At 40.0% G+C, this 27,972-nt stretch overlaps 1 protein-coding gene across 3 annotated transcripts in view; it reads right to left on the bottom strand.

Moving 5' to 3' along the window:
• sh2d3ca (SH2 domain containing 3Ca) overlaps nucleotides 1–12,747 on the bottom strand; it is a 31,932-nt gene extending 19,185 nt beyond the window's left edge. For 2 of the 3 annotated variants that reach the window (XM_089019847.1, XM_089019849.1), the window contains exon 1: nucleotides 12,334–12,747. In XM_089019847.1, coding sequence (XP_088875973.1) covers nucleotides 12,334–12,414 — 81 coding nt within the window. In that variant the 5' untranslated portion in view covers nucleotides 12,415–12,747. The remainder of the gene's footprint in view (nucleotides 1–12,333) is intronic. The other variant, XM_089019848.1, reaches the window with a different exon arrangement.
• Between the last annotated feature and the right edge of the window lie 15,225 nt (nucleotides 12,748–27,972).

Raw genomic sequence — 27,972 nt, 5'->3', positions numbered from 1 at the left:
TGCCTTATACACCAGAAAATACAGTAGTTTTTGCCGCTTCAAGTCCACATGCTCATACATCTTAGGCTGCACAAGATTTACGGTTTATCCAGGATATATTTATCTTCTTGTCAACTTCTTCTCCTCCCCTGCTATGCCTCCTTACTGTGTAACATGTCCCTTGACAAGGTGCATCCGCCAACGAGAGCACTAAATCTACGTGAGGAAGTCAGTTGTCTCATTTGATCTTCTTAAACCGACCACAGCGATTCCTCACATCGACTTCTGAGCTTGAATTTTCAATCTTCCTCAACTTCTATTGAGACATCCCTCCGCTCTCTCGCTCGCTCTTTCACGATACCCAGGTTACCATCTTCCTGACAGTTCACTTCACTCTCTCGCCTCCATCTTGCTCGACGTGACCTTCTTACGCCGTATCATATCATTCTCCATCACTTCCCAAAGCACTCAGCCACGGTGTGTGAAGGAAACGGCATCCTGGTTTCCAATAGCAAAACAAAGACATGATACATGGAGGAGACTAATATAAAATACCAACAGTGCAGCTGGGGATGTTTATGTACTTAACCGCAGAGGACACCGGGAATCTATAAGGAGAAATGTGTTTGTCAAGGGGGGAGGTTTTCAATTTGGACAACTGTATTTTGACCTCAATATTAAGTCCAATATATTTCTTCTTATTTGCCCCAAATAAACTGAAGTAGACTTTATTACCAACACATTTCATGAAGTCACTCAGTTATCATTTAGCATCAAATCATTATTCTGGACACTATTCATCAGGAGGCATCCAAACTACCACTTTTTACCAACATTAAATCTATTTTTAACCGAAGTTCTCTCATCTCTCATCTCAGAGAGAGATGAGATGAGAGAGAAGTTTAATTATTTCAAAATAAAAATAAAACCTCGCCAGAGGTCTGGCCAGAACTAAACCGCCACCCAAGGAAGAAAAAAAACCAAACCCGAAATAATTCGGGAATGGCGCTCTTCGTCATATTTTCAATTCCCGAATAAATTCATAAATGGCAGTGAATGAGCTAATAACAAGCATGTGGTAGCTAAAAAGGCATTTAGCTGTCTCATAATGAACTCAAACTCACCACAAAAGTTAAAAAAAAAAAAAAAAAAAAATCACAATGAAATTAGCATGTGGCTAAAAGCTAATCAACACTAAGTTAACCCAAAAAACACAAACTAGTTAGCACTGGTTAGCAATGCTTCATAATAAAAAACATTATTATTATTATTATAAGCAACCAATATACACCATTGCCATGTCTAGCCTAGTCATCAATTTTTGTATTCTATCACACACGCACGCACGCACACGCACACACACACACACACACCACACCTGGGGCCTTTGCCACTCACTGTGCCCCTCTTCCCTTGGGGATGAGCCATTAATGGCTAATTTGCAAGCTTTTGGAGGTAAAAGGTCGCCATGTTGGCGGATGGATGGTCTGAGCACTCGTCAATACTAGCCACTCTAACGTTAAAGCGCACACATCCAAACACACACACACACACACACACACACACACACACACACACACACACACACACACACACACACACACACACACACACACACACACACACACACACACACACACACACACACACACACACACGCACACGCACACACACACACTTTCCTCACTGTGATTTGGAGGCAAGACACATGTATTAGCATCATTACTCGTACCATCCATCATGACCGTGACAACTGTGATAGAAAATATACCATCCATTTCTTTCCTGTATTGTTCATTAGAAGAGGGTACCAAAATGGAGGATGATAAACAGCAGCAGAATGGTGAAAAGGGGATACGAAAATACCCCTCCTTAAAAATCATCATCATGATATCATGCAGATTGAAAAATCACATGTACTATACGTGTACCATTCCACTCAACGCCTTTATGCAAAAGCAGCGGCATTAGCTGTGTTTTTTTTATTTGTAGCCATGGATGCAAACAGCATATGGTGACACAGCATCTGATGAATTAATCAACGAACGACAGAGGAGACGTAATCAGCTACAAACTACGGATGTATCCAATGTTGTTTACATTTAAGGATGATGTTAACATTTTATATGTTGCCAAAATGTGAATATTCTGATCCGTTTATCAATTGGATTGGATTGCATTAGCCTTTATTAGTCTCGCAGTGGAGAAATTTACATTTCAAAGCAGCAAAGCAAGAGGAAAGGAAAGAAAGAAGTCGAAAAACAAAATACAGGAGCCGCTGTAAAGACAGCCACCACTTTTGCGGCGCCATCTTGAAGTCAAAACAACAACAAAACTATATAACAAATCATGTGACACAACACAAAGACACAGACAGTCATTCAAATTGAAACACTTTTGTCACCTACTTTGTTGTATGAAGCAGTTGTAGATAAAATAAGATCAAATCGTCCTTTTCACCAGTGGATCAGGGACGTCCTGGTGAAATGTGCACATCTGCTACAAGCTAAATGCTGAAAAAAACCCACAAAGCTGTAGCATCCATTAACGAAAGTGATTGAGGAGCTTGAGGAGCCCGCAATGAGAAGAAAGGTTGCAGCATGGAATTGAAGCGGATTTACGTGGGACAGGAGATGCGAGACAATCTCTTTTCGTCAGTGGATGCTACAGCTTTGTGTTTGCTTTCAACATTTATCTTGTAGCTGACGTGCACATTCCAACATGACGTCGCTGATCCACTGGTGAAAAGGATGCTTTGATCCTTTCGTATTTCATCTCAGACTGCTTCATACAACAAAGAGAGTGTAGAAAAGTGCTTATGATTGAATGACTGTGTGTTTGTGTTGTCATATTATTTTGTTATTTTTGTTGTTGTTTTGACTTGAAGACGGCGCCGCAAAAGCGGCTGCCTTTACAGCAGTTCCTGTCTTTTGTTTTTCTACTTCTTCCTTTCCTTTCCTCTTCCATCCATAACTTTGCTGCTGTAAAATGTACATTTCTCCACTGCAAGACTAATAAAGGCTAATCCAATCCAATGGACAGTTTCATTTTATCACGATGCGGGCGTCTTGGGACTGCTTTTTGAATAAAATGACGACATAATGGCCGCATCTGAACGCGTCATAACTCTCATGGCATGACAAGGGGAAATGATGATGCCAAGACTCATCTGGATCGAAGGTCATAGCCCGGGAAGATTGTCATATAGACGTTTATTTATGGGTAGTCGCCACACACACACACACACACACACACACACACTACATAGTCACAATCTAAACAATGACCTATCGACCGGCCTTGGAACTTGATCCGTGCACACTTCACGTGCACGAGGTGGAGATGATGTTGGTTATGATGGCGAATGAAAGGGCGGCAGGGTGGGGGTCGGGGGGGGGGGGGGGGGGGGGTATATAGCAAAGCCATGATGGACTGAAAAAGCTCAGGCTTCATGACAGCAAAGAAATGATGAGTAGCTTGAAGCCACAAGGACCCTTTAGATGAATATCAATTCATTTTATCACCGCCACACACGCAAGTGGAAAAAAAAAGGAGCACGCCCTTAAAACGCCATGCCATTGGTTGACGATGATGTCATCTGCCTTGTGGAGGCAGAAAGGCGAGCGTTTCTATTGGCTGGCTAAGTACACAGCGTGAGAGCACCGCTGAGGTATCACCCCTCATTCATGTGTGTGTGTGAGACCACTCCCTACTGAGCCATACAGCCGATTTTATCCATCATTGTGAGACCTGCTGGGATGCTCCATAATGGATGCACGTAAATGCACATACAAGCTAAGAAAAATGGGGGGGGGGGGGGGGGGGTTGGGAAAAATGGGTGTTGTCCCAGAGTTGTTACCGGGCGGTTGTCATGGTAACGAAGATGGAGCATACACCTTCATATAGTTAACCGACCCCCCCGGTGATAGATTTTAAGCGGGCAGGAAGTGATTTTTACACGCGTGGACAGCGTGTAAGCGTCACCGTTCCTCATTGAGGGACATGTGACCTGTTTATTACGCGAAGAGACGCTCATGGGAAATAAGCCCGTGATGCGTCGTTAGAAAGCGGCTGTTCACTATATTGGCTCTCTCCTTCCACCATCTGCACCCCCCGCCGCCCCTTTTTTAAGTGCATGATGTCACTTGGTGGATGGTCATCATCGGTCAAGCGGCTGGGATGTTTTCTAAGACTTCCTATGTGAACAAGAGATGCTCAAATGTTTTTTTGGTGTTCAAGCAGAATGGAAAAGAGCACCAAAAATTCATTTACGAACGTTACCAAGAGATATCTAGGCGTTCATCGTATTCTAAGACACTTAACTCATACACTGCCATTCATGAATTTATTGGAGAAATGGAAAATATAATGCAGAGCACCATTCCCGAATTTGTTTGGGTTTTAGTTTTTTTTTTTGTCATGCTTAGGTGCCGATAAAGCGCTGGTCAGACCTCTGGCAATGTTTTCCCTACCAAGAGGGGGAGGCATATCCTTTTTTTTCCCGTGTTAGCGTTTTGTTCCAGCTTCAGCTGTTGTTTCAGCGCTAAATAAACCAATAGATAATTATTGCATTGTATTTTGGAGAGCCACCCCCATTTCAAGCTCATATAACTCCAGACCCATATAATTTAAGAATTGACACTTTTTTATGATAACAGAAGACTGTCTAAGGTTTCTAACAATCTACTGAATGTTTATGTAGTCCTAAAACTCAATATTCTGTGGCTCCTGGAATTCGAGTGACAATGACAAAAACCCTGGCACTGGAGTGGACATCGTCTGGCAGTGAATGAGTTAACACTGGGCAATCAGAAGGTGCCGCTTTGCCAACTGAGCCACGCGCGAGTTCTTTAAAAAAAGCCTTTAAAACAAGTGTGCCATTCTCAGCTGTTCCTTGCAAATCACACCGAGACGCTTTAAGAGCCTCCGGTCCATTCATGAACTATAAACGGATCCATTTAAACTTTCCCAAATGGTCAATGCTCGTTTGTTTTTCAAAACCCAAACACACATTTGGCGACAGGAACACTTTGGGAATTCATTCAACATGAAAAAAAAAAACAGAAGCGCTAATCCAATGTAAATATTTAACTGCTGCTAGTACTATTTAGCTAGCTAGTAAGCTAGCTAAATAGTGGAATTTGATATTTTGACACTGTTTAGAAAAATATTATACTGTTGCTTGTCGGTTTAATCTCTTTTTTTATCTTATTTTAAACATGCAGTTGAAGACTGAGAATTATTGTGGCATTGCGGGTCATTTGTAGCCGTCTAAGGTCAAACAATTGCGCACCTCCTGCTCCAAATCGCCATCACGTTGCCACGCAGTCCCCACACATCAGCTGTGTCTTGCCCAACATATGCTCGGTGTGTGTGAGTGCGTGCGCGCCATCCAACCAAAGGCACGTGTGAACTTAAAGAACAAAACACATTCATAAATACAACAGCTTTTCACCTCTCACAGGCCTCCATCACCTTCTCAAATGCTGATAGGGGGCAACTATTTAACGAACAGGCAAGCTTCTTTTTTGGAATAAGCCCAAATATTTTTTTTTTTTAAATTGAAGTTGCAGCTTTGTTCCCCCCTGTTTTGTGATTCTAATTTTATCAATCATATTTGAGAGGAGCAGCATGTGATAACAAGAGCACTGTAATCTCGGCCTGAAGGCTCAAAACACAACATAACAGAGAGACCGTCGAGCAGCAATAAAGTGTTCCTTCCTTGAAAGGACAACCGACGTCACTTTTTTGTTTTTTAAGTGACTCCAGAAAAACGTTTTATAGCATCTAAAATACCCAAAACATGCAGTATGATATTTTTAGTCAAGTGCAAAACACCAATAAAAATGACTTAGTGTCCAAAATCTGCAAAAAATAGAACTGCGAATTGGCCATTTTCAGAAAGAATATTATTACATATTAAATATAGAGCATTCAACAAATTAATGAATAACTATTTCTAACATCTTAAGTCAAGAATAATGACTATTGTGGTTTACATGGGACAATTTCAAATGTTTTTTTTTTTTTTTTGCTTGGGTGCCGATCAAGCGCTGGCCATGGCCTCCGGCAATGTTTTTTTTCTTTTTCACAAGGGGGCAGCATTTCCCTTTATTCCATGTTAGCGCTTTGTTCCAGCTTCAGCGCTATATAAACAACGGACAATACAAATAAGCAGCCAATCTCATTTATTCGTCTGCATGCTTCACACTCGGTGACTTTGATCGTGCCCCCCGACAGAAAGCCAAATCAAAGAGAGGCTTCTTGTATTCAAGTATTTGGACTACACAATGAATTATCCAGTGAAACAGACGTCCACTAATCCCACTCATCAAGCCAAACTCCACGATCAGCCTTTGAACTCTTGATATCCGTCTGCTTGGTCAAGACACAAACACACACCACCAGGAAACCAGGATCCCAAAAAACAACAACAAAAACAACACCCCCCCAAACTTAATTAACTTATTCACTGCCAGACATGCAAAAATGTGTCCACTCCAGTGCCAAGGTTTTTGTCAATGTCACTCAAATTCCAGGACCCACAGAGTAATGAGTTTTAAGACTACATAAACATTCAATGCAGGGTAAGAAACCTTAGACTCTCTTCTTTCATCAGAAAAAAAAAGAGTTAATTCCTAAAGTATATGGGTCTGGAGTTATATGAGCTGGAAATGAGGGTGACTGTCCAAAATACAATGCAATACATACATATTGGTTTATATAGCGCTTTAACAACAGCTGAAGCTGGAACAAAGCGCTAACATGGAATAAAGGGAAATGCTGCCCCCTTGTGAAAAAGAAAAAAACATTGCCGGAGGCCATGGCCAGCGCTCGATCGGCACCCAAGCAAAAAAAAAAAACAAAACGAACAAATTCAGGAATGGTGCTCTATATCTATGTCCCAAATAAATTAATGAATGGCAGTGAATGAGTTAATGCCCCAAAATACGCCAATGCACTAATGAGGATGCGGGCAACACACACGCACATACAGCTGCCCCTCACACTATGCGCCCCCCTGGGGTGTGACAGGCCAGCATGCCAAAAGAGGATTTAGATGATGAAAAGCTTTTTTTTTTTTTTTTGGGTGAAGGGGTAAGAAGGAGAGAGCAGATAAGAGGAGTGGATTACATAGTGAATATTTCAATGCTAAAACATGGCTTGGGCTACGGTTTGGATCAACACACACATACAGATACACACACAATCACACACACACACACACATACACACACATGCTTGGCTGACTGACACTAGCAAGAGTGTATCGTCTGAATGACGACACCATTGCGAGTTAACCTGCTGTGACCGAGTCGGCGATCACCAACGTCCTTGCTTTTGTCATACGGGGGACGCCCTGGGCGTGTTGTACTGTCTTTTATTATCATGGAATCAAATAACCTCCGACTGCACTACAAGCTGTGTATAAACAGTCTTTAGAAGGCCATAAAAGGAGACTGATGAGCATGATGAAGCTGGACGGCATACAAAAAGGAGATGTAGCGCACGGAAATGAGTTGATTCAAGAATTCTTGAAAGGAGGTGCAAATAGTGAATGAAAGCGACAACTTTGAGCTCATTCCCTGCCATTCACGAATGTATTCGGGAATTGAAAATATGACAGAGCGCCATTCCCGAATTTGTTCGGGTTTATTTTTATTTCATGCTTGGGTGCTGATAAAGCGCGAGCCATGGCCTCTGGCAATGTTTTTTTTTCTTTTCCACAAGGGGGAAACATTTCCCTTTTTTCCATGTTCGCGATTTGTTCCAGCTTGAGTTGTTGTTAAGTATGTATCACATTGTATTTTGGACAGCCGCCCTGATTTCAAACGCATATAACTCCAAATAATATAATTCAGGAATCTTTTGTCGACAAATAATAATAATAATAACTTTCATTTATAAGGGCCTTTCAAAACTCTCAAGGTCACCTTATAGTCACAGGATAAGTTTTTCTGTGGGTGAGCAGCGGCAGCAACACGCGCCAGCGGAAGAAACTCAAACAGATAGAAAGCTAGCAAGATAGCAAGATAGCTAATAAAGCTCTGGTCAGACCTCAGGCAATGTTTTTTCCTGCCGCGAGCGGGCATTAATTTCCCTTGTTGCAGCTTATAAAGAGCTGTATAAACCAATATGTATGTATTGCAATGTATTTTGGACAGTCGCCCTCATTTCAAGCTCAGATAACTTCAAACCCATATTATTTAATAATTAACTTTTTTTCTGATGAAAGAAGAGAGTCTAAGGTTTTTAACACTGTATTGAATGTTTATGTAGTCCCAAAACTCAATATTTTGTGGGTCCAAGAATTCAAGGGACAATGACAAAAACCCTGGCATTGGAGTGCACACATTTTCGCACTTGTATTGGCAGTGAATGAGTTAAAGACCATTGTGCCTGAACAAAATGATTTTGGGCAGAGAACAAAATATCACAACATGAACCTTTACCTTGCATTTTAAAAGCCAAACAAGATGGCCGAACTAGGTGACCAGCCTACGATGTGGCAGGGACACGTTCCAGGCAGGCATGCATGTGCCACGTTGCCAGCCCGGAGGCCCGAGTCTATAAATGCGACACGTACAATCAGGCGCAGGAATGCGAAAGGACAGAGCGACGGGGCTTGCTGGCTCGGGCACCGTGGCGGCCACATGCTACTCAGGACAGCGGGGAATGAGGCCAGAGCCTTCCAAGCCAAAAGAGGAGGAGGAGGAGGACAAGAAAGAGGAAGAGGAGGAGGGAAAGTGGCTGGCGGAGATAAAAAAAAAAGGAGATTCACTTCAAAAACAAAGTGGAGGGGAGGGCTAGCTAACAACACATCGACATCAATCTGTGTGTGTGTGTGTGTGTGTGTGTGTGTGTGTGTGTGTGTGTGTGTGTGTGTGTGTGTGTGAGATGAGGGGTGGGGGATTTTACTGTCACTGTCAGAGTCCGGGGGGTAGTTACATTGTCCCAGTTAGCGACGCGCTGGAAGCACTGGGTATAATACACACGCACAATGGTTGAGCAGCATTATCGTGTGTGTGTGTGTGTTTGTGTGTGTGTGTGTGTATTTTGTGTATACACGTGATGAGAATAGCGCAGTCTAGACCATGGGATCAAATGTAATCTCTTTTCACTGATACAGCCGATGAGCTGGGGCCATACCACAACAACCACGATGTTAGTCATCCCTGATCAACGAATATTTGAGAGCATGACATTTCAAAATAAAATTCAATTGAACTAATAAAAAAAAACGTCCCCTTTTTCAACACTCGCCAAGTCACGACTTGCAAGGTGGTGGATGTGGACCCTAAAAAAGCAGGCAGGAAGGCAGCGACGGGTGTATTTGACCAATGGTATTCAATAAAGTCAGCGGGAAACAGAATCTCAAAGAACAAAGTTAACAGAACAGAAAGGTCCAAAGTAGCAAACAAAACCATGACAAGATGAAACAAACCTGACAGGGTGAAACAAACAATGAACCGACACTGATTAGTCATACCGGGAGTCCTTTTAACTGCCATTGAATAAAATGACCAACACCTGTGCAGTTGCAGGTGGGGCCCTACAGTGTCACCCGTTGGTCGCAGACCAAAACGTGACACACTGATGTCATGTAAAACATGAAAACATTCATTCTAAAGCTGTTTTGACTTGATGCTAACTGAACTTAGCTCGACAGCGTTACGCCAAGGTGTTACCGTCGTTTCATTGGATGGCAAAAGGATGAAGAATAAGCGTGGGAGTATTACATGTGTCTTTCTACATGTGCTCAAATCTTCATTTATTCAAACACAATAGCACACACATGCTACTTTAACTCATTCACTGCCAGACGTGCAAAAGTATGTCCACTGCAGTGCCAGGGTTTTTGTCATCATCACTTGAATTCAAGGAGCCACAGAATATTACATTTTAGGACTACATAAGCATTCAATATAATATCAGAAACCTTAGACTGTCTTCATTCATCAGTTAAAAAAAAAAGAGTTAATTCTTAAGTTATATGGTTCTGGAGTTATCTGAGCTTGAAATCGGGGTGGCTGTACAAAATCCAATGCAATACATACATATTGTTTTTTATAGTGCTTTAACAACAGCTGAAGCTGGAACAAAGCGCTAACATGGTTAAAAGGGAAATTCTGCCCCCTTGTCGAAGGGAAAAAAAATTGCCCGAGGTCTGACCTGTGCTTTATCGGCACCTCCCCCCGCAAGAAAAACAAAATCCCGAATACATTCGGGAATGGTAGTGAATAAGTTAAATAAACAATGTATAACACTGATTGTTGGGTGTTTAGTTTGGCACTTCAATTTAAGGTGGTGAGAAACAGCTCAAAATTGCCATCTTTACGTTTTCTTGCCTTTAGCAAGTCAAACATTAACATTAAAACAGAGTTGTTTGATGCCGAGTGTCATGCATGGCCCGTTTCTAAAAACGTATTGAAAATAACTAACTAACTAACTAATGAGAAATCCTTGCAGGAGGTAAAATGATGCCAGCATTGGGACTCTGGATGAGTGGAATAGGTGACAATGACAGCACCCCCGCTTTGGTTTGCACAATGTAGTGCTTGACAAGCCATCTTTAATGAGAATGGATCAGGGCGTCAATATTGAGCCGAATAAAATGTGAGTGTTTGAAAACAATCCCATCTTGCAAAGAATCGGGGCAATCATTCTTCGCTTATAATAGAGAAGCGCTCACTAATTAATTCAACCGCTTCAATCACGGTGATGCGGCAATTGAGTAATTTTGTGGAGTAAGGATTTTACATTGAAAATATGACATCACTTGATGACATAAATAAATCGAAAGTACATGTTTTGGGAAAGTGGGAGGTGCATGCATTGGTTTATTCGGGAATTGAAAAGCATGACATGGAGCGCCATAACTGAATTTGTTTGAGTTTTGTTTTTTTCTTGTCAATAATGCGCTGGTCAGACCTATCACAATATTTTTCCTTCCCACGAGGGGGCAAAATTTGCCTTTTGTACAGTCGTCCCTATTTCAAACACAGGTAACTCCAGACCCATATAATTTAAGAATTAGCTGTAAAGCGCTGGTGAGGGCCTCTGGCAATGTTTTTTTCCCTTCCCCAAAGGAGGCAGCATTTTCCTTTTTTCCATGTTCGCGCTTTTTTCGAGCGCTATATATAAAACATCATATATTGTATTTTGTACAGCCGCCCCTATTTCAAACACAGATAACTCCACACCCATATAATTTAGGAATTAACTCTTTTTTTCTGAAGAAAGAAGAGAGTCTAAGGTTTCTTACGCTGCATTTAATGCATTTATGTATTCCTAAAACTCGATACTCTGTGGGTCCAACAATTTGAGCGAAAATGACAAAAACCCTGGCACTGGAGTGGACACATTTTTGCACATTGTCTGGCAGTGAATGATTCATCTAATCTAATCTAATCTAATCTAATCTCATCTAATCTAGTCTCATCTACTCTAGTCTCATCTACTCTAGTCTCATCTACTATAGTCTCATGTACTCTAGTCTCATCTACTCTAGTCTACTCAACTCTAGTCTACTCTAGTCTCATCTACTCTACTGTAGTCTACTCTAGTCTAGCTACTCTAGTCTACTCTAATCTAATCTGCAAACTCCATACAGGAGTGAGTTCTAAAATTCAAGAGATTAATTCAGACAATGAATTGATTTCAAAATATTATATTTACATTTTTATCTCTCATGAAATCATTCTTTCTAAATGTTCTCATCTCCTATTTTCTTTCCAGAGTGGAATTTCCATATCTGAGTCTTTAATAGTAAACTCCCTGAGACTGAATGAACAGTGGCTCGGTTTTGCATCAATGGCGTTGACAAATCCTCGCAACAAGCATAGTGCACACACACAAAAAAATAAAAATAAAGTAAAAAAAAACAAGAAGCCAATCTAAACTGAGCAGAGTCTTCATTAAGCCACAAACTCATAAAATCATGCAGATGTGAGTGACAGTATACAACAAAGCGAACCAAACCGAAGCAAAATGAAGCTTCATTTTATACGACCGTTCTCCCAAAGTCCTAACGAGACACCGAGCATCTAAATATGTAAAACTTGATATCAGTTTTTACTGTAGGCAGCACATTGAGCAAAATACACTCTGGAGTCATCCTGTCTTATATAGATGCTTGCATATCAGGTTTCAAACTCTTGAGATGGAATTAGACCAAGCGAAGAGGATACAGTAGACCTCAACATACTTTCACTCCAATGCATTCAAACTCCGACATGCCACTTTCCTCTCTTTGCACAGATCAGCACTCCATCCATGATGTCACCGCGAGGGTTGACATCACCGTCTATTCCATCAATACCTTGGGACACATTGCACGCAACACGGACTGACCTGCACCTGCATGAAAGATCCCCTGTAGAAGCAGCACGCCGCAGCCGACAAGGCGCTCCATAGACTGCACCTTTCCGTCATGGTGGGAACAGACTTTTTTTTCCCCTTTCACGTCCTCCCTTGTCTTTTATTTTTTTGCTTTGACTGTCTCTTCACCACAAGCCCCTTGGGCTAAGCCTGTCCCACCCCTGCTTTGCCGAGCCTAAAAAAAAACCCTCTACATAGTCACCTTCTGACTACATAAAAGAGACCAGCCTACCCCTTCCACAAAGCTTGTCAAGCAGCGAACCGAGAAATAGGAAAGATCGGATAAGACGAGAAAAGTGAGAAGAGTCTGCGCTGTATCGCTGGTCCTGACATGACGCCGGCTGCTGTTCTTGCTCCTCTCACCGCACTTGCAGCACTTCACGCGGCTGCTAGGGATTACCTCATTGCTTGCTCGTGAAAGGCGTGTGGGTGGGTTGGGGAGGGGGAACCAGTGGGATGTCAGGGGGGGGGAGATAGGGAGAGAGAGAGAGTGGGAGGTAGGATAGGAAGGGAGAGGGCCATGAACATTGGCAAGAATAAGCAAGGGGAGGGTACTGTCGAATTGCAGGCAGACCCCACCCACCCTAGCGGACGACAACCCCCCCAACCCCCCAAAAAAGACCCCCTGTCCTCCCTTTAGTGCTGAGACAATGCTGACATGGTATGCATGAGTGGGTGGGGAAGATGAAGGCAGCGAAAGTGGTGGAAAGTGAAGACAACATGACCAAAGATAACCGGAGATGCTGCGGCGTCAAGATTTCAAATCGCTCTGGTGACACAACATCAAAGCCAGAGAGAGGAATCATCAGATTCTATCAAAATATGCCCTCTAGGGGTTGCAATTAGAATGAGAAATGTAATTATTTGTGTATTTATTCATGTATGTATTCATGTATTAATTTGTGTATTTATTTGTGTATTTATTTATTTATTTATTTATTTATTTGTGTATTTATGTATTTATTAGTGTATTTATGTGTTTATTTGTGTATTTATGTATTTATTTGTGTATTTATAAATTTATTTATTTGTCTATTTATTTGTGTATTTATGTATGTATGTATGTATGTATGTATGTATGTATGTATGTATGTATCTATGTGTGTAATTATTTGTGTATTTATTTGTGTATGTATTTGTGTATTTATGTATTTATGTATATTTATTTATTTGTGTATTTATTTGTGTGTTTACTTATAATTATTTATTTGTGCATTTATTTGTGTATTTATTTGTGTATTCATGTATTTATTGGTGTATTTATATATTTATTTAGTTGTGTATTTATTTGTGTATGTATTTGTGTATTTATTTATTCATTAACTGCCAGGGTTTTTGTCATTGTCACTCAAATTCCAGGACCCACCCAATATTGAGTTTTAGGACTACATAAACATTCAATACAGCGCAAGAAACCTTAGACTCTCTTCTTTCATCAGAAGAAAAAAGTTAATTCCTAAATGATATGGGTATAAAGTTATATGAGCTTGAAATGGGGTGAATGTACTATATACAATGTAATACATACAATCAATACATTGATTTATATCACAGTTTAACAACAGCTGAAGCTGGAACAAAGCGCGAACATGGAAAAAAGGGAAATGCTGCCCCCTTGCGGAAGTAAAAAAACATTGCCAGAGGTCATGGCTAGCGCTTTATCGGCACCCAAACCAGATAAAAACTGAACCCGAACAAGTTCGCAATGGCACTCTACGTCACATTTTCAATTCCCAAATATTTTTTTTTGTTCTTTTGACTTCAAGATGGCGCCGCGAGAATGGCTGCCTTTGCAGCACACTCCTGTCTTTTGTTTTTCTACTTCTTTCTTTCCTTTCTTCCCATAACTTTGCTGCTGTGAAATGTACCACTGTGAGAATAAAGTTTAATCCAATCCAATCCAAATTCGTGAATGGCAGTGAATGAATTAATGACTGAATTAATGTATTTAGTTTTAAGCCCACATTGTTTCATTGGAATTTCACAAATCATTTGCATATGAATAAAAAAGCCCATTCTAAAATGATCTCCACAATGACGAATGTTCTCCTTGACCCCTCCTATGTAAACACAAGTTTCTGAGTACTATTTTTTTTAATTCTGTTGTCACTTAAAACTTTGGTGAAGCAACCCCTACAAGCGGAAATAGGTTGAATAAGATGAGAAATCTAGCCTTTCCTCCGCCATGAAAGGAGACTGAAAGGGGGTGCCCCCCCCCACCCGACCTTCACAGTACCACCTCCCTCCAAATACACACACTTGAATGCGTATATACGCACTGTTTTTCACTTCCCTATTTCACTTAAGACGACTGCGGCGGCAGGCAAGGCACATTTGCAGGCAAAGCTGGAATAATACAGCCTGGCAGCTCATTAAAAGCTGAAAGACGACAGCAGGTGTCCAAAGGATAACACGGTGTGATGCTCCTCAGCCCCGTTTTCACACGCACGCACGTATACGCTGTCACCAGTGGTCTGGGGGGTGATGGGGGAGGGTTTCTTTGACTCTGGGGCCTTGTATATATGTGTTATTCTTAATTCAATCACTGCCATTCCCGAATTTATTCTGGAATTGAAAAGTATGACGTGGAGCGCCATTTCCAGATTTGTTTGGGTTTTGGTTTTTCTTAAAGCGCCTGTCAGACCTCTGGGAATGATTTCCATCCCACCAGGGGGCATCATTTGCCTTTTGTAGAACCGCCCTCTTTTCAAGCTCAGATAACTCCAACCCCATATAATTTAAGAATTAACTTTTGATTTCTGATGAAAGAAAAGTGTCTCAGATTTCCTACGCTGCCTTGAATGTTGATGTAGTCCTCAAACTGAATATTCTATGTGTCCTGCAATTTGAATGAAAATGACAAAAACCCTGGCACTGGAGTGTACACATTTTTGCACATTGCCTGGCCGTGAATGAGTAAAGGACGCTTCGCCATGGCAACCTCACCCAGACAAAATATGTTGACATGACATATTGTCAAGCCTACAAAAAAAAAAGTTATTTTTGCGTCTTTATCACGTCAGATAAAAAGTCAGTAAATTCTTTGCTAAGTCTCCCTATAAATGCACGTCAGACAACTAAAATACAGGGAGGATTCATTTACAGCAATATCTCTAGTCAATCCAGTGCTGGATTAAGCAGATTGCACAGTATGGAGAAGGAGGAGGGGGGGCATGATGTCATTATTAGGGCTTCCAGGCTATCCCCAAACCCAATCCGCTGTTAAATCCCTCCAAATTAATCACGATGTAGCATGTAGCATCTGGCTACTGCACCACACACAAGACAAACCAAACAAGGCCGAGGGGGATGGAGGGTAGCAACGTGATGAGTGTATGACAACTGCTTTGGCTTTGGGGTCAGGTTTAAAATGGAGTCATACAGCTTCTCGGATTCACTTCAACGCAGTCTATGATGCTGAAACATAACACATACGTTTATTTTAACTCATTCAATGCCAGACCATGTGCTAAAATATGTCAATTGCAGTGCCAGGGTTTTTTTGTCATTGTCAATCGAATTCCAGGACCCGCAGAATATTGAGTTTTAGGACTTTATCATCATTCAATGCAGTGTAAGAAATCTTAGACTCTCTTCTTTCATTAGAACAAAAATAGTTAATTCCTAAATCATATGGGTTTGGAGTTATCTGAGCTTGAAATGGGGGTAACTGTACAAAATACAATGCAATACATATACTGTATATTGGTTTATATAGCGCTTTAAAAACAGCTGAAGCAGGAACAAAACGCTAACATAGAAAAAAAGGGAAATGCTGCCCCCTTGTGGAAGCAAAAAATGAAGACAAAAAATGGCCAGCGCTTTATCGGCACCAAAAAAAAAAAAAAATAGGGAATGGCACTCTACATCATATTTTATAATAATAATAATAATAATAATAATAATAATAATAATAATAATAATCAAAGTCAGCTTTATTGTCAAATATGCTAATATGCATGACATACTGCACAGATAAAATTACTTAATAATAACTTAATAATAATAATAATAATAATAATAATAATAATAATAATAATAATACATTTCATTTATAAACGCCTTTCAAAACTCTCAAGGACATCTGACAGTCACAGGATATTTTTTTCTGCGGGTGAGCAGCGGCAGCCACACAACCCAGATTTTCTATTCCCGAATAAATTTTGTGAATGGCAGTGAATAAGTTAATAATAAGTGTCAATCATATGGCAGCTAAAACGTCATTTCGCAGTCTCACGATACACCTTGTTAAACAGATTAACTCAAATTCACCACAAATGTCACCCCCCCAAAAAAATCACAATGAAATTAGCAAGTGGCTAAAAGCTAATCAACACAAAGCTAATCCACACATTTATCGCCTTCTATCATAATCATGAACAACAACCCCACACGTTACTTCATGTGCGGCCACACATTTGGCACATGCCAGGAAGTGCCGTGACGCAGCGGGTGGGGGTGGGGGGCGGAATTGCCTCAAGTCTTTCTTTCATTGGCCAGCTCTCCACAGCCACCCCCTAGTGCTTTCCCCCCTCTGCGTCCCCTACCTCCGCATCCCCCACTTGTCCCTGGGAGGCGGACATCAGTTAGATATTAATTAGTGAGCCTTATCCCACAGGCTGATAGGGAGTACAATGGAGACTCCCAGCATGTATCTGCCAGCATCTCTCTAATGAAACGAGCATGTGCAGGGGCCTGTCTTGTCGGTGTGTGTGTTGAGAAGAAGAAACGATGAAGTAGACCACATGAGAAATCAGTGCATGGGAGGGAAAAAAAGTGAGCAGAAAGAAAGAAAATGTGCAGTCCAGAAATAATCATGCCTTGACAGTTTTTACTCTCCAATGTATGGCACATTGTTTCCAATGAGAGAGTCACAATGACGCCTTTTTATACATTTTCAATTGAAATTTGTATCATAAGAATAGTTATTAGGATGTTGTTAGCACATAAAGCATAAAAGCATACACTTTAAGTTTCAGAAATAATAAATCGGGGGATTTTCCTACTTGCGAGTCTGTGGTGCGTGTTAAAATAATGTGAGCGGTATAAAAGTGGAAATAATAATAATAATAAATGTCATTCATAAGCGCCTTTGAAAACTCAAGGACACTCTCCAATCACAGGATAAGAACATAAAAGCTTTCTGGGAAATTAGAAGTAAATAAAATACTTTAATTGTCTATATACGGAAGAGGGTTAGGGCCACTGAAGAAACAAACATAAGGTTGGCAAGATACTTACTTAATTCTCAGAATTGTGAGAATAAAGTCAGAATTCTGACTTTAAAGTCAGAATTCTGAGAATAAAGTCAGAAACCTCACTTTAAAGTCAGAATTTTGACATTAAAGTAAGAATTCTGAGAATAAAGTAAAAATTCTCCCTATAAAGTCAGAATTCTGAGGATAAAGTGAGAATCTTGTCAACCTTCTTTTCTTCAATGGCCCTAATCCTCTTCCGTATGTATTTATACATTCAATTCGTCTAAAAATGTATTTTCTTTTGTACATTTTCTTTTGTTTTACCTTACAAATTATAGTGAGTATTGTGGTCAAAATCGGGAGTCACACGACCAAACTGTGAGATTTAACATGTATGTAAAGCACAGGTGTCAAAGTCAAGGCCCGCGGGCAAAATCCGGCCCACAACATCATTTTTTTTCGGCCCACGAAAGCAAATCAAACTTGCGAAATTCCATGATGCTTGCTAAAATCCGAACCAAAATTTCATATTTTTGGATGGAAACCACAATAACAGTCATTATTTTTTACTTCAGATTTGAAAACTAGTTATTCATTATTTTTGTGTGCTCTATATGTAATATGTGGAGGGAATTAAACATTCTAATGGCTTCCCCAAATTCATAACGGCCCTCGAGAGGAATCCATAACTACAATGTGGCCCGCGGCAAGAAAATTACTTTGACACCCCTGATGTAAAGCATAGAGCGGTCATCGGTTTTGACAGTAAAAGAGGAGGTGGCACTACACTGCATAAGCTTTGTATACAACATGTAGTGTTCGCATATTTCGTCCAACGTTTGAACACATTTGCATTTGACAGTTGTTGTTTTTCACATTGCATTGTAATTGTGTGTGTGTGTGTGTGTGTGTGTGTGTTAGATATTGTTAAGCAAAACCTACGACTGAAGCAGGCCCGCCAGCTCCCCCCCCCATCTCATTTACAAAGGCGTCACATTAATTCAATCTACAGTAATTGCCAAATACACACACACACACACACACACACACACACACACACACACACACACACACACACACACACACACACACACACACACACACACACACACACACACACACACACACACACACACACACACACACACACACACACACACACACACACACACACACACACACACACACGCCTGCGCACCCAGAGGGCACTGCCTTGATTTAATCAGGCACTGTGCACCGTCCCATCGTTTTGGAAATGCAAACCATTCGCATAATTAAACATGTACTTACACATCTGAGCCCCTTCATCTCCCACGCGCACACGCTTCCAACGACATCAATGAAGCTTCACATCTCACACGTGTCACCGGGCAAAGATGGAATTCATCTGAAATGAAAAACACAGAAGATCGTTAAAAAAAAATCAGATGTCGTAAATGCTTTTCTGAAAATAGAAGACGAGGTTAACTTCCAGGGAATCTGTCGGGCGCCGGATGGGGAGATTTTAGGGTACACGAAAGGCCAAGAAAAGCGAGAATAATGAGCACATTTGCATAAAATGTACACGCAGCCTCTGTTTTATGCGTTAATATAGATCCATTCGTGTGGATTAAATTTAATGAGGGAACGGTTTTGTATCACGAAACTGAGAGAAGGATTCATGATCAGTACAAAACATACAATAAATTGATCGCATTAATATTTTGAGGGACTCACTAAGGGATGGTGAATATTATTTTTTTTAAATATTTTTAGGCTATCACCATCTACTGGATGAAATGGAAGTTGCAGAGGAGGTGCACCTATAAGCTGCTATTTGTACTGCATCAAAAGTTAAATAATAATAATAATAATAATACATTTCATTTATAAGCGCCTTTCAAAACTCTCAAGGTCACTTTACAGCCACAGGATAAGTTTTTTTTTTGTGGGTGAGCAGCGGTAGGCACACACGCAGCGTTCACACAACCTGGAAGTAACTCAAATAGATAAAAAGCTAACTAGCTAGCTGATAGCCAATAGCTTGATAGATAGCGAGCTAGATTGCCACATATATAAGCGCTAGCTAGCTACCAAGCTAGATAACTCTTAGCTATAGGGCTAGCTAGCTAGCTATTAGCTATATGGCAATCTAGCTAGCTACAAAATTGCATTACTTGTCATATTTTATTTTGAAATGTCATCCTCTTCCACTTTGTGTCCTCTCATTGGCCCCACTCTGACTTTTAAGCATTAATCAGCAATCGTCAGCCAGCCGTGAATTTGTTGACTTGCAACGTGAGCGATTTACGGCCGTACCCTGGAAACCCCAAAAGGGAACACAGTACGTCCTACACTCCAGTAATCCGAAGTGGATCAAATGCCAAGAATTTCAATTTGTTATCACATCCTTCATGCAGTGGCATAGCGTGATGAAACTAACTCTTCATGTCATCTTTGAATGCACGTCTTGCTCAAGAATGATGAACTAAAAGACACTGACAAAGCTTTTCGGATAGAAAGCGAAAACGTCCAACACCTTTAAAGAAGAACAGATGACGGTTGAAGAAATATCTGTTTTTTTTTCACACTATCCACTAAACAGTCAACTAGTCACATTTTCTTCAACAGGAACAATTCAACATGTGTATATTGTCTATCCACGGTCATCCATACATTTTTAAATATTATTCTTGAAGGTAGTTTTCGGTTAATGACGATGTAAATAAACCCGGTTCTATTCGGAGTCATTTGAATTGAGTGCAATTCCTTACGCTAACCGCTAGGAAGCGTGGTTTCGACATTGCTTGAAAGCAGGCATAATTATTAATAAATATTCTTCGAGTATAATTAAAAACAAGTATAACATGTAGTGGTGGACTCGACAGTGTGTGTTTTTACCATTAATGTAATTCTCTGAAGACTAGCCGGCTTTCAATCTGGGTGGAGGTCCACGACGATACGCCATTCTGGGTGACTCTGGGTGCGATTCTTCTTCTTGGCCACGCGGTGGCGCCATAAGCTAAAACGAGGAAAAACATTCGAGTTGAAGAGACAGTCTTGTCGATGTTCCGACTGTGAACCTCGGGGCTTCAAAGCCTTCATCCCATTTTATCCAGGCGAATTTTACTTTTGGCCTTCCATAAAATAGATGCCGAATGAATACAGTAACATTTCATGGACTGGATTCAAAAAGCTTCATAGTCCCACTCACACATATGAATATATCCAATCATAAATATGCTGTACTCAGGCTTTACATCTCAGACAAGCGTTGGGTGTTTTCATATTTTACCCAAATAACATACAGTATATAAATTACCCAGGATTTATCAAAAATATTCATAATTGGTGAATCAGTTTTGATGGACAGACGGGCAGATAGATCAATACAATATGAGAGTCACAAAAATATGCTAATTGTCCCAGCCACCCAAATAGAAAGCATTATCACCCAGCAAATACCTTCTTGTTTTCTCTCAATTATGTGTCTTCAGCTGTAGTAAAAGTCATTTGAGTTTGAGTTCTTTTAACAACGTTTAAAGGGACAGTCAAATCTATTTTTTAAACCGACATGTTTTATTCATTTATATTAGCTAATCTAAACATGCTGTGCTGATACTTAGCATTGTGTTTATGGAAAAACAATTATGATGCAGAAACACCGGAATGATCTTCACCCACTTTCAATTAACTGCTATTTGTACATAATTAACACTTCTAACATCTCTATAAATGAATGTTATTGAGTAAGTACTGAGCACATCGTAGATAACATCTGTTTAATTTGCTTATTCCGTTGGTTGGGGCCTCGTGTGTTTGATGATATCATTGTAGGCTGGGCTGCCATTTTTTGTTTGTTATTTTTTGACATGGTGGATGTGTTGCCTTATTGGAAGCGATTCTACTAGATGCTCTGGATTTTTCATTTGGGACTACGACTCACCTTCACCGTTTGTTCAAAAGTCATTTCCAGGAATGAAAGCTCGTGTTTGTTCTACTCTGTCGTGGGGGGAGGGGAGGTGTTTGTGTGCAATGCGCGGATGCATCAAAATTTTACCTTGGTGAAAAAAAAAGCCTTCAATAATTCATCGAGAATTATGAGCAAACATGACCTGAGGCCTAGCTGGCAAACACACACTGAAATCTGATTTATGGTCTGTTTTCATAATATTGTCAGAATGGAGGAATGGGGGTTATATTGATGTATTAAAAATGGCTTTACCCCATAGCAACTTCATGTTTGTAATAATCTTATTTTCCTGTAACATTATTGCAAGTAATTACATTTCTTAATCTACATTCTTTGGCACTATTCCTGCATAATTAATAAGAAGCTATTACAGAATTATTGTTCTGTGTATTAAATGCTTGACAATGGCATGTTTGACCTCCGATGAGGGAACACCGGAGGACTTCAGAGACACGACCGCAGCTCATGAATAGTGTAGAAAAAAATATATATTTGGGATTTAATATGTACAGACACTCCCCAATTTACGAATGAGGCACGTTTCCGAATGGTCGTTTGTAAATTGAATTCATTCATAAGTTGCTTCAGTGCTATATTTTGTACAGAATGTATTTAAAGCGTATATAAGTATGTTTAAAGTTTATATAACTATGTTTAAGGCTTGTATAAGTAACCTGTATTGGTTTGTCCTGAAAAAAAATAGTTAATAAAATACATGCTATATAAAGATATAGCATGTACAACTGGAGAGAATACTGTATATGTTACTAGAAAAATGTTTGCATCTACCGTTGTTCGTGACGTGAATGTTCCTAAGTAGGGAGGTGTCTGTACAATATGGACATATTGAATCTATCAAAGATTTTTGGTGCAACCGTAATGATTGCATCACAGCTCCTGAAACAATCGCAGATCCATTTTAGTAAAAAAAAAATAATATATATATATATATATAAATAAATAAAAATGAGAATTTTAAATTACAGGTTAGCGTGCTGCTGTTAGAGCATGTGCCCTTCTAGCGTCTCGCACTTGGTGTTCTAGTGAATTTACAATAGGCGTTAAGCGTGTCGGTGTTCTCGGTAACGTATAAATATCTGACCTTTGTACATGCTGCCATCCTTGTCTCACTCTTGATTTGCGAGGAAAAAAAACAGTCATGTCAGACACACGCTAATGAGGGAAAAAAAACATCTGGGACAAATGATAGGAAGCGCTGTGACTAACGATGCTCCAGCTGCCTCTTTGCTTGTACAAGTAACTTTCTGCAATACAGACGCTCCCCACCTTACGAACAAGATACAATGAGACCTCAACTTACAAACACCTTAACTTACAAACTTTTCGTCTTACAAACGTCAAATTTATGAAAATTAAACCTTATAATAAGCACCGTTTTCATTATACACGCCCACCACGGCTGGCGGAGTGATCTTCGGCGGAAGCACACGACCAAACAGCACCAGAGGTTAAGTTACCAACAGTCCTTGTGGAAGGTGACTCTCCTTCCATAAGCCATCAACGACCATCAAAAAGGTAAATAAAACTTTATTTTACAGCACAGTTTATTTCTTTAATTACAGTCCTCATGTAATGCACCTCTCTTTCCAAACAGCAATTCCCTTTGACCTTCGACCTTCAACGCCATTCCATCAAGCCATAAATGACCATCACAAATGTAAATAAAGTGACTTTATGATACAATACAGTGTATTTATTTCATTACAGTACAATAGCACATGTATTATACATAGAATATGGTATGTTGTGTGTAGTTTTAAGGCTTATTTAGTTGAAAAGTATATTTTATGGAAACCCTGGAACGAATTATTCCCATTTTAATGGTTTCCTATGGGAAAATGTTTTTTGAGATACACACTTTTCGCCTTACACTCTCTGTCTGGGAACCAATTAAGTTCGTAAGTTGAGGTCTCACTGTATGTTTGCTGCAGCTCACAAGCGTGACAACAAGGCGTCAGGCGTTGCGTCAAACTTGATCCTTCAGTCCGCCTTGCCTCCTGCTCCCTCATCCATCCATTCCCTTTGCCCACCTGAGTGTATTTTTCCATTGCGCTTTGTTAACCCAAGGTCATGTTACTCCTGCAACTTGCTCTCTTATTCAATCATGCATGATTACTTCCTGAAAACACACCCTCCCCTCGCTCCCCCAATGCCGCCCCGCCTATTCCCATCATGCGATCATATATGAGCTCCTGATGTTGGCTGTCTGCTTAAAAAAAAACGTATCCAAACTTTTTGCAAAGGGGGCCAAATTTGGTGTGTTAAAAATGTAGGGTGGGGGGCAACCTTGGCGGACAGTCTTTACATATAAAAGCAATTAATTACATTTTATTTCAGCAAGCCATTCTGTGTTTCACATTTGCTTTTTTCATGTTAATTTCAGCGATCTTAAACATGTGTTTTGGTTCATTCGAAAAATGCATATCAAAATTGAATTGACATTGGAAGTTGAAAATTCACTTAATTTCACTTTTTTTAAAGACTTTAATTAACATCTTCAATTGTATGCATTTTCGAAAATGGGGGGCTCATTCAGTCAATTACTTATATACTAATTTGCTGTTCCTAATCGATTGCTGTTCCTAATCTAGCCTCTCGGTGGCAGCACCGAGCACGTGAAAATGGGGGGTCTTATTCAGTCAATTACTCAAAAAATAATACAGTAAAGTCTCGTTATATCGATATTTAAGGGAGTCCGCAAAAATATCGATATAACCGGGACTATCGATATATCCGACCTTGTTTGCATGTAATTTTCTCCGTGCGTGCATAGAAATAGTATCGATATAACCGGGACTATCGATATATCCGATATCGATATAACGAGACTTTACTGTAATTGACATTAGAATTTGAAAATTCATTTAACTTCACTTTTGTGAAGAGTTTCACATCATCAATTGTCGCCATTTTAGAAAATGGGGGTCTTATTGCTGGCTGGCTATCTCGTTAGCCATCTATTAGCTGTATGGCTATCTATCTGGCTGGCTTTCTAGCTAGCTATCTATTCACTATTTATTAGCTATCTGTCTGGCTGTCTAGCAATCTAGCTATTTATCTATTAGCAATCTAGCTGGCTATCTAGGTATTTATTAGCTATCTATTAGCTAGCTAGCTCACTTTCTATCTATTTGAGTTCCTTCTGGGTTAAGTGAACGCTGGCGCGTGCGGCTGCCGCTGCTCACCCACAGAAAAACTTAACCTGTGACTGTAAAGTGACCTTGAGAGTTTTGAAAGGCGCTTACAAATGAAATGTATTATTATTGTTATTATTTAGTGAATTACAAAAAAAATCTCAAAATTGAATTGACATTAGAAGTTGACAATTTACTTAACTTCATTTTATAAGACTTTAATTAACATCTTCAATTGTCGCCATTTTAGAAAATAGACGCTTATTCAGTCAATTACTCATATACTAATTTGCTGTTCCTAATTGAGCCTCTAGGTGGCAGCACTTGACCCACGCAGGTAATAGCGCTACTGCCCAATGTATTAATTCCACATACAGACTAGACGTTATATGATTTTATGACGGCTGCTGCGGGCCGGATGATTTCCACTACAATGGAAAATGCCCAAATTTGGCATAACTGTGTGTTGCTCTCTGGATTTTGCATCAGTAGCCATATTGATGAAAAACAAGCACGTTTTATTGAGCGACTGTTGTTCCCATGCATGAATCCAAAATGATAATCACTGATATTTTCTGCCTGAGGATTTTTTCCTGACGTTAGTTATTGAGCTTCTTTACCACCACAGCATACATTAGATGGATTTTCTTTACTGTGTCATGATGCAACCACTCAGTATTACTCCATTAACTCAGCAGGGGTAGAGGTGAAGGTTATTACGACTCCACGGGTGATTTAAAGGACAACCGACGTCACTTTTTTTGTTTCCTAACTGACATCAGAAAAACGTTTTATAGCATCTAAAATACCCAAAACACACAGTATGATATTTTTATTCAAATTCAAAACACCAATAAAAATGACTTAAAGTGTCCAAAATCTGCAAAAAATTGAGCTGCGAATTGGGCATTTTCAGAAAGTCCCGCCCCCAGTTCGTGACGTCACGCCAAGACGTCTTGCATTGCTGGAGAATCAAAACAATGGCTTCAGATTCGGAGAATATGCTTTCGTGTTACACATCCAGTCATAATAATAATAAGACATTTCATTTATAAGCGCCTTTCAAATAGTTCTGAAGAGGAAAGCATACATGTTTGGAATCGATTAAAGAATTTATTCCGTGCCATTTCAAGGCAACATTGGGGGAAAATGTATCACCAAAAAAGAGGCAGAAAATGGCGACCAGATAGATAGCCAGCCAGCTAATAGATAGCTAATAGTTAGTTAGCTAACTATTAGCCAGCCAACTAGCCAGCGAGCTAATACATAGCTAGCCAGCTAACAGATAGCTAATAAAAAGCCAGCTAACCAGGCAGTTAGCTAATAGATAGCCAGCCAGCCAGATAGACAGACAATAGATAGCCAGCTAGATAGATAGCCAGCTGGATAGATAGGTAATAGACAGCCAGCCAGCTATACAGCCAATAGATAGCCAGCTATTAGCTCGCTATCCAGCCTCAATGCCAATTTTCACCATAAAATAATAATAATAATAATAATTTTATTTTCACGCGCCTTTCAAAGCTCTCAAGGATACTTTACAGTCACAGACAAGCATATGTACTATAACAAATAAAATACAATCACAAATAGAAAGCAATAAATAAAATACAATTATGTATGTGACTTCATCCTTGGGAGAATTACTTAAGGTCTCTGAAGCTTGCTTATCTCATTCACTGCCATTCTCGAATTTATTCGATTGAAAAGTGTGACGTGGAGCGCCCTTTGTTGTTGTTTTTTTTGTGTGTTGTTGGTTTTTTTTTGCGGGGTGTGCGGATAAAGCGCTGGTCAGACCTCTGGCAATGTTTTAAAGGCCCCGCCTGCAGCTGCTGTTGGTCGTTTTATTCAATGGCAGTTAAAAGGACTCCCGGGACAACCGTTTAGTGTCAAGTCATTGTTTGTTTCAACATGTCATGTCTTATTCATGGTTTTGTTTGATACTTTGGACCTTTCTGTTCTGTTTACTTTGGTGTTTGAGATTTTGTTCCTGCTGACTTTATTTAATACAATTTGTCAAATACGTCTACCCTGCTCCTCCCACCTGCCTGCTTTTTTTGGGGTCGACCACCACCTTGCAATCCGTGTCAATTTTGTACAGGCGCCCCGATTTCAAGCTCAGATAACTACAGAACTATATAATTTAGGAATTAACTTTTTCTGAGTAAACAAGAGAGTAAGGTTTCTAACACTGCATTGAATGTTTATGTAGTCTTAAAAACTAAATATTCTGAATGTCCTGCAATTTGAGTGAAAATGACAAAAACCCTGGCACTGGCGTGCACACATTTTTGCACATTGTCTGGTAGTGAGTTAAAGGCAGGAAGTTTTGGAAAATGTTAGCGTTATCTATACAAATAGTTGGACCCCTTTTGTGTCTGCCAAGCAACAAAGGTTATTTCCAGGTTGTAATGGAATATCGCAGAACAGAACAATGATCATGTGCTCTCAAGCTCGCAGTTTCTTTTAGAGTGACTTAATCTAATTAAGTGCATTAATAATCCCATTTATAGGAACTCCAACTAACCCACCCGTCCTGAACACACACCCAATTTTAGACTCTTTATTATTCTTTGTTTTTTCTTGTCATTTGTACAATGCAGTGACAGATATATACAATATACAGTATGTGCTGATAAACAACAGTGCTTTGCGGAACATAAATTCCCCAGACATCTTAACCTTATTGCTCACGTTTTTGACTATTGCAGCAACTGTGGCTCCAACAATACCGCAGCGTTATTGTCTTCTAACTTTGTATGTACGTGTGTGCCGCGCATTTTTTTTACCACGGTGAGGGTGTTTAACTCAATTATCTACAGATACCCATCGATGAAAAGGTTTCTTCAGTCGTTATCTGTACTTCTTTGAAGGTGTCGGACGTTTCGCTTCTTATCCAAGAAACTTCGTCAGCAAATTAAAGTCTTAATGGTAGTTTAGGCCCTATATATATCACTACTGTCCAGACATGGCGGTGACGGACTCTGCTATGATAGGTCCCTGCTCTCAGGTTGGGGGGGAGCAGAGAACTACTCCCTGCAGCTCCACTGATTGTCCCTATTGTTCTGACTAATGACTGGCTTGATTGCCCCACTTCCACCGGTATCACCTCATCAGTATTACTAATCCTATTTTGCCTAAGCAGGCTGTTGTACAAACTATCCAAATTGAACCTCACCCCACCACACCGGTTTAATGAAGGATTTAGTTGTTGTATGAAAATCGCTCCTTTTACCCCCCTTCCAAACCATCTATGTTCTTAAAATGTTAGAAAAAAAAAATATATATATATATACACATACATATA

Source organism: Hippocampus bargibanti, linkage group LG18 (genome assembly GCF_051943395.1).
Source record: "Hippocampus bargibanti isolate YZ-2025 linkage group LG18, ASM5194339v1, whole genome shotgun sequence".
In the NCBI taxonomy this organism is placed as follows: domain Eukaryota; kingdom Metazoa; phylum Chordata; class Actinopteri; order Syngnathiformes; family Syngnathidae; genus Hippocampus; species Hippocampus bargibanti.
Note: the sequence above shows the minus strand (reverse complement) of the source record. Positions and strands in the feature narration are given on the sequence as shown.